This window comes from Lepidochelys olivacea (genome assembly GCF_965140295.1).
Source record: "Lepidochelys olivacea isolate rLepOli2 genome assembly, chromosome: 25".
In the NCBI taxonomy this organism is placed as follows: Eukaryota; Metazoa; Chordata; order Testudines; family Cheloniidae; genus Lepidochelys; species Lepidochelys olivacea.
The window spans coordinates 19,679,394-19,687,417 of NC_140435.1; the positions used below are offsets into that span (position 1 = coordinate 19,679,394).

General features: G+C 47.2%; 1 protein-coding gene across 1 annotated transcript; it reads right to left on the minus strand.

Moving 5' to 3' along the window:
- Positions 1–751: 751 nt before the first annotated feature.
- Positions 752–3,899, minus strand: KLF2 (KLF transcription factor 2). The gene is made up of 3 exons (XM_084614374.1): positions 3,741–3,899; positions 2,422–3,340; positions 752–1,641 (listed from the first exon to the last, which is right to left on the minus strand). The coding sequence occupies exons 1-3, from the start codon at positions 3,813–3,815 to the stop codon at positions 1,466–1,468; spliced, it is 1,170 nt and encodes a 389-aa protein (XP_084470500.1). The 5' UTR covers positions 3,816–3,899; the 3' UTR covers positions 752–1,465.
- Positions 3,900–8,024: the final 4,125 nt, after the last annotated feature.

Genomic DNA, 8,024 nt, shown 5'->3' on the forward strand with positions numbered 1-8,024 from the left:
ATGGTTTCAGTGGACCGACTTCACCTCTGCACCGTTACAATCACAATACTCAGTTTGTCTGAAATTAGTTTGCAGCAATTGGGACTCTTGACTAGGTTATCTAGCTCCAATAAAAAAATGTGTTTATTAACTCTTGTAATCTGTGAATCTTTATAACGTATTCAATGAACCTTTGTTTTTGGAGTGTATTAAAAAGAAACTTTAGCCAAACTCTGTGGGAGAATTATGTTAAAAAGAAAAAAAAAGTTTAAACATTTCACTACTGATCAATAGGAATTCTGCACTGAGCTCTTGAGAGCAAGGGTAATTTATGTACAAAGTTGCCTTAAAATAAGCCTCCATAATTACAAAAATGCAGTGTTTAAATTTATAGTAAAAACCCACACACTGCTGGCAAAACTGTGACTACATCTGGAAAACATTAAGGATGCTATTAAAATAGTCCAGCATAAACTAGAAATGAGACTGAAATTACAGTGTTGCTTACTTTTTACCTGAACAACCATTTTTAGGAAGTACATGTTGAATATGAAACACTTTCCTATTTGAAATAACATTGAATTTTCTGTAGTTCAGCTATAACTAATCAGGAGTTTTACACCTAATTTTGTCCTGTTTTTAGAACAGGGACCTGATTTTTTTTTTAAATGTCCTCCTATAATTTTTTCTCATTTAAAACATTTCCAGGAGGCTGTTGATTCAGCTGTTGGGAAGGATAATGACTGGCTCTCAAATAAGATATAAAGTGTGATCACATCTCTTAAACATTTATTTTATTAAAAAGAGAATGTTTTCAAACATTGAAAAATTGCTACTTTTTTAATAAAAACAGAAATAGGCAAAATGCCCATTTGTCTTATTTACATAATACATTACAACATTTCTCAATGTACAATATATAAAAAAAAAATCAATCAGTAAAATAGGTTATTTTTTTACAAGACATCAAGCCCTGTACTTCTAGTGTAGATCATGGCAGACAAGAATATTATTGCACCAATGAAACAAATAGTCTAACAATCAGAGTGTTTCTCTTAGCCATGCCTTCAACTGAAATCTAAAATATCATCGACAGAAACATTCATTTAATCCCATCTAGGGTTGACTTCAGGCAGTTTCCATACAAACATTGTCTTATAAAGCTTATGTATTGGGCAATTACAATCAGAGGTACAGTATTTACAGCTTCTTCTATACAATCTGCATGGAGTCTTGTTGAGTTTACCCTTCACAGAAGCTCTATAAATAAACCATATTCTCTTGAGTGAAGTGGACAGTCACACTATTACAGTCCCTTTAAATTCTCTTCAGGAGATGACAGGCTAAACCTCCTTGAGTCAAATTCTTCCTTCCCATCCATGGCTAGAGCTTTGTTGCCTCTAAGTAGTACCAGCTACAGATTTTTGAACGATTCTGCACCTGAGCCGTTAAATAATGTCTGATGTGCAGTACCGAGTCTCTATAGCTACATGTGCCTTTTCATGTGCAGAGCCAGGTGGTCTGACCTGGAGAAAGCCCTGTCACAGAGGTGGCACTGGAAGGGCCGGTGGCCAGTGTGCTTGCGATAGTGACGAGTCAGTTCATCAGAGCGAGCAAACTTCCAGCCGCAGCCTTCCCAGTTACAGTGATAAGGTTTCTCACCTGTTGGGAAAATCAGACAGACCATGACTCAGTGAATTCCTCCCACATAAAGGCAGCTCCCAAACACTAGAAGGGTTGTAAATTCTCTCACTAGATCTCAGCATATTCCTAACATTTATTTTAGCGTAGCATTTTATGTTGGTGCCCAGCACTATAGTATCAAAGTGCCTCCCAGGATAATTAAATTGCAGTAGCCACTCTTCTCCCTTCTCTGGGCAGAGGAAGCTCTCTGCTTGGAGTATGGTTGTGGGTTTGTTTGGTTTTTTTGCGGGGGGGGGGGGAGGAAGTGATTGGAGGGCCATTGGTGCAAGTATCACTCGTTGTTATGTTGGAAAAACTTAAGCAAAAACACATGCAGACTGCGCCCAGCCACGACAGGGTTATTAACCTCTCAGACTGTGGTTGGGCATGCATGTAGTTTACAGACTCTGTAGGATTAATGACAGGTTTCAGAGTAACAGCCGTGTTAGTCTGTATTCGCAAAAAGAAAAGGAGTACTTGTGGCACCTTAGAGACTAACCAATTTATTTGAGCATAAGCTTTCGTAAGCTACATCCGATGAAGTGAGCTGCAGCTCATGAAAGCTCATGCTTAAATAAATTGGTTAGTCTCTAAGGTGCCACAAGTACTCCTGTTCTTTTTGTAGGATTAATGAACTTCTCACACAATTCAGGTTACATTCTGCTCTTAGAACTAATTCTGTGGCCGAGGGTTTCTTAGCATCCGTACATGGCAAACCGCGTGGTTGCCCCATATAGCCAAGCATTGCGCTGTATTTACCTGTGTGTGTTCTAAGGTGGGCCTTCAAGTGGGAACTCTTGGTATAGGTTTTCCCACAGCCTGCATAAGTGCATGTGTGTGTGGCTGTCCTCTTCCTGGGCCAGGATCGTCGCCCTCTTTTGGGCTTGGAATCCATCAGCTCCAAGGGAGAGGAAGGAGGAGTTAGTATGCCTCTTGGAGCTGAGGGTTGCAAGGGCAGGCTGTCCTCAAACAAGCCAAACTGAGAGGCACTCTGGTACTGGAAGTGGGTCTGGTGATGGTGGAAGCCTGTGGCAGAGTGATAGCTTTGTTGGAATGACATTGATGAGGGGCAGATCATCTGTGTTTGGCAGTCAGTCACCATGAGGTCATCAGGGCTCAGAGGGGGTGTCTCTGTGCCAGGGATCTGGGGTGAGCTGGCCATCCTGGGCTGCTCGTAGGCCATCATGCAGGTTGCATTGCCTTCTTGCTTGATCTTAGGGCAAGTCTGAGGGACGAGGCCCATGACAGGCCCATAATTGTCCATGTCAGGTTCTGGCTTAATGTTGTCCACAAAGTGTGGGCTCCCAAAGCTGGATGTCACAAAGAATCGTCCCTGGACATGACTGGGGAGGCAGAAGTTTGGGTCCATTTCAGATCTGATCATCTCTGACATGAGGCTGGAGTTGTAAGGAGGTGGATTGCTCTGTCCCAGGGAACTGTAGCATCCAGAAGATGGATTTGTCTGGTAGAAGCTGCTAGGCTCTGTCTGTGCTGAGGGATAGTCCCCACTAGGTGAGTTCTGGCTGAAGTTGTCGTTGCCCATGGAAAGGATAAAATCCAAAACATTGTTGAGATCTTCATCCTCTTTGCGAGGGGAGAGGCTGCCCAGTCCTGGCCTCAGTTCTGGCATGGTGCAGCTGTTGGCAGGGGCCTTGTCCTCCTGGTCACATTTCCATCTCTGAGAAAGAAAAGCAGAGAATATTAGAGCTCAGGGGAGAGGATCCACGAATCTCTGCTAATGGACAGGGTTAACCCATCTGCTCCAGGGCTAGCGTTTACTCCCAATCAGTGTTACTCAAAATGCTATAATGCCCCAGCACTTCATGGGGCATTCCCCCTGCACATACTCCCCACCCCTAGCACTGCACACACATGCTGACACTCCACAGCATTTCCCACCCAAGCCTTTGCAGGAGTCAGGTCATTACTATCCAGCTGTCCCTTTGCAGGAGCAGTGGGTAGCTGCATCCCTCTGGACCTCCCCGGCCAGAGGAGTTTGGGGCTGGGGGAAAAGGGCGTCTGGCGCGTCAGGACGCGGGCCCCCGGCTGGCCCGCCCAGGCGCTTCGCGGACACTCACTTCGTGGAAAGTTTTCTCCCTGCAGGGGCTGGCGAAGGTGGCGAACGAGGGCAGGATCGTGTCGCTCAGCGCCATGGTGCGTCCCGGCTCGGCTGCTCCGGGGCGATGGCTGGAGGGGCTGCGAGCTGGCGGCTCCCGGGCCCTCCCTGCCTTATAGCCCGGGCCGCCAGAGCCCTCAAGCCAATTGCAGGGAGCGGAGGAAACGCGTCCCGGACGGGGCGGGAGGGAACGAGCCAGGCGCAACCTAAATTTAGCCCCGCTATAAAAGGAGGCAGCGGCGGCTGCTGCAGCTGCAGCTCTAGCCTGAGCAGGGCGGAGCGGCCGGTCCCGGCCCCGGCCCCCGGGTCCCCCCGGGTCCCCCCGGCCCCCGGTCCCGGCCCCGGCCCCCGGCCCCCCCCGGCCCCCCACCTGGGCTGCCGCTGATCAGCCCCGGGGCCCCTAGAGTGCCAGTGAAACGGGACCCGAGTTTCCCCAGTACAGCTCCCCTCTCTGCACCGGGGCCACCCGGGGGGGGGTCAGGGCTTCCCGCGGGGCAAGAGTGGTGGGGGCGGTTCAGGGTCTCCCGTGCGGAAGGAGCGGGGGGGCGGGGGTTCATGGTTTCGCGTGGGGCAGGAGCGGGGGGGCGGTTCAGGGTCTCCCGTGCGGAAGGAGCGGGGGGGCGGGGGTTCATGGTTTCCCGTGGGGCAGGAGCGGGAGGGGCGGTTTAAGGGTTTCGCGTGGGGCAGGAGGGGGGGGGCGGTTCAGGGTCTCCCGTGCGGAAGGAGCGGGGGGGCGGGGGTTCATGGTTTCCCGTGGGGCAGGAGCGGGGGGGGCGGTTTAAGGGTTTCGCGTGGGGCAGGAGAGGGGGGGCGGTTCAGGGTCTCCCGTGCGGAAGGAGCGGGGGGGCGGGGGTTCATGGTTTCCCGTGGGGCAGGAGCGGGAGGGGCGGTTTAAGGGTTTCCCGCGGGGCCGGAGCGCTGTGGCCAGCAGTGTCCTTTCTTTACCGCTAACGATGCAATCATGTCTAGTTTCTTATTTCTCAGCCGGGCTGCGGCCTGGGACTAGGGACAAGTCCTGCTTGGGTGTAAACCGTCCCCAACCAGGAGGGCCTCCCTCCGGGGGAAATGCTCAGGCACTTCCCAGGGCTGGGAAGCCGCACGGGCCCCATAAGTCCCTGAGGTCCAAGCTGCACCAGCTACAGTGTCCATCCCCGCTGGGGCAGAGCAGGGGGCTCCCCGCAGCGTATTGGCCTGTCTTGTTTGAAACAAGCATGCAGTTTACTGGGCACCCAAGCCGGACTTTGCCATAGTCCAATGCATGGCATGCCCCCTACCTTGTTATCAATGCACGCTGCTGTTTAATCTGCACCAAAGGAGGTTTAGGTAAATTAGGGACAACTTTTTAACAATCAGGATAGTTAGGTGCTGCAGTAGGTTATCAAAGGAGTTGTGGAATCTTAATGGGAGGTTTTTGAGAACAGGTTGGACAAAGATCTGTCAGGGATGGTCTAGGTAAAACTTGGTCTTGACTCAGCATGGGGTAGATTCTCTGGAGCTCCCATCCAGCCCTGCATATCTATGAGTGCTGCTCTTGGAGCTGGCCCTCAGCCTCCAAACATAAGGTATGTGCTCCAGGTCTCATCTGTGACTCTACTGACGCCCTAGTTTTCCAGGTGTTTGGAGGTACACCTGACAGCTATGTAAGAGAAGAATCATACCATAGGGTTTCAGCTGGAATGTTGTCTTTGTGGGATTTTGCTCTGAAATTGTCTAAAAATTAACAATGTAATTGATTATTATTGTTCGTTACTTATATTGCAATAATGTATAGAGGTCTCAGTCAGGACTGAGGACCATTGTACTTGATGCTGTATGAACACTTGGTCCTGGTTCAAAAGAACTCACAATTTAGACCATCGATTTGCAAAGGGTGGGTGAAGATGGAGGGTGGGGAGGGAAACCCAATATATACACAATTGATATATACAGTTTTTAGACGTGTCTGCACCATGGGGTCTACAGCGCCATTGCTATGCCAGCATAAACCCACAGTGTAGATTCAGCCTAGATCAACTGAAGGGTTTTGTTTTGTTTTGGGAGAAGGGGGTTTTTGTTGCTGTAGGTAAACTACCTTCCCAAGTAATGGTAGCTAGGTTGACAAAACTATTCTCCATCAATATAGTTGTATCTCCACCAAGGGTTAGATTACCATAGATACATCGCTGAGAGGTATGGATTTTTCGCTTAAATTTTAAGTGTAGACCAGGCCTAAATGTATAAATATATATCCCCTCAACTCAGAGCTGAACAGTCATGTATTAGCAGTTTATTGTGGACATCACAGGAGAGCTGGGTCTTGAGAGGGGACATGAAGGAGGAGACAGTAGTGGCCTTATATCCATCTCAGGGAGGGCACCGCGTGGAAGGAGCAGAGACGTTTGTGTGAAGCTAGCGAAGGGTCAATCAGAGCAACTGAGTAGAGTAGGTGGGGTGGTTTAATAAAATACAGGGGTGCATAGAGGAGGCAGAGCTGTGAAAGGCTTTGAATGTGAGGACATGAAACTTGATCCTGATATGGAGAAAAAGAAGGAGGCAGTGGAGCGATTAAAAGAGGAGGGTGATGTGGTCAGAACTACACATGAGAAAGGCCTAATTAACAAACTAGTAAAAAACATGGGAAATTGCTGGAACATTATCTATACTAGGAATACTTCAGTGCCACCACCCATCCAGATGAACAAAAAGCAGTGGGGATTTATTTTGTGCATACTGACAGGTTTCAGAGTAGCAGCCGTGTTAGTCTGTATTCGCAAAAAGAAAAGGAGGACTTGTGGCACCTTAGAGACTAACCAATTTATTAGAGCATAAGCTTTCGTGAGCTACAGCTCACTTCCTCAGATGCATATCGTGGAAACTGCAGCAGGCTTCTGCAAGGAAAAGAGATAGAGACTTTCTTTACCTTAGTGGAATCTCAGGTCTCCATCTGTTCTTCACTATGCTGTACAAAGATTGCCAAAGCCTAGTGACATTATGAAATAAAATAATCCTAGTAAATTCTGTAGTTTGGCAGACATCACATAAATTTTGGTCTTCACCTTGGCATCCTGATCTGATGCCAGTTTGGCGAAGCTACCTCCCAGTTACCTTTAACTAACACTCCTCAGACTCATGCTGAGGGTCACTGCTGCTTGTCAGTCATCCAAGAACAGGGATCCACGTGGCCAATTCTCAAAGGAGAAGAATGGTGATTTACCCCAGTAACTGTGGTTCTCTGAGATGATGCCCACAGACAGATCCACGCTTCCTGCCCACATTCCCCCTTCTTTGCAATCTAAAGGGATTCCTGAATTAGTGGGGAAAAATTAATGGTGTTTGGGGACAACTCCCCCTTTTATACCCTGAGATCCCTGTAAGAGATGGGGAGCAAGGTAGACTGGCCTCAGGATTCTGAGTTTGTGTGCTGGGGGCTTTAATCTCAGAAGTGTGGGTCCACGTAGGCATCTGTCTCAGGGAAACACAATAACTGTGGTAATTAACTGATGTTTTTAAATAGCTACAAGTTATTAAAAAAACCAAAATATTGGTTGAATAATTTGTATCTTTACATTTTAATTTAAAAGTTTACAAAATGGCCAGGAGGAGCAGTAAATCTCCTGTGAATGGACTAGAATCAATGCACTTGAATGCATGGTAACAAAGTACACAAAGATGTATGACTCACCGCAATGTAATGTCACACTGTGTAATTTTTAAATGCAAACTCTTTTCCTCTAATAAAATATTTGTAAGTGCACACTATGTATATATGGTGATATGAGTCAGCCAAGAAAGTGTCTTCTGTTGAATTCTGAATGAATGCGTATGTTCCCTGGATAACATGCCGAGTGTCTGTGTCAGTTTATATTCTTGTGATTTCAGCAACTGCTACAAAAAATATTTTGTTTCTAGGGTAGACAACTGTAAGTGTAAGTTTAATGACAAAGTTCTAGTCAGATTCTGTTTTCCATTATGTGCTGGAAGCACATATGAATATGCAACTCCATAGTCACTCTGTGTCACCTAAAGTATGTTGTGTTTTCTTCTTTGAATAAAAGAAACATTAAGTGGATGCTGAAGATGAAAGCCAAGTACATGAAATAATCAGCTCTCCGCCTCCAGTTTCTCTTTGTCCTCAGTAGAGCCATTAAGCTAAAAAATTTCAGTATATTGAACTCCATGAGTTGAATGTGAACAGAGTTTACTTACGTTGTGAGTCACTAGTTACGTGTGATTAGGGTGATCAGATGTCCTGATTTTATCGGGATAG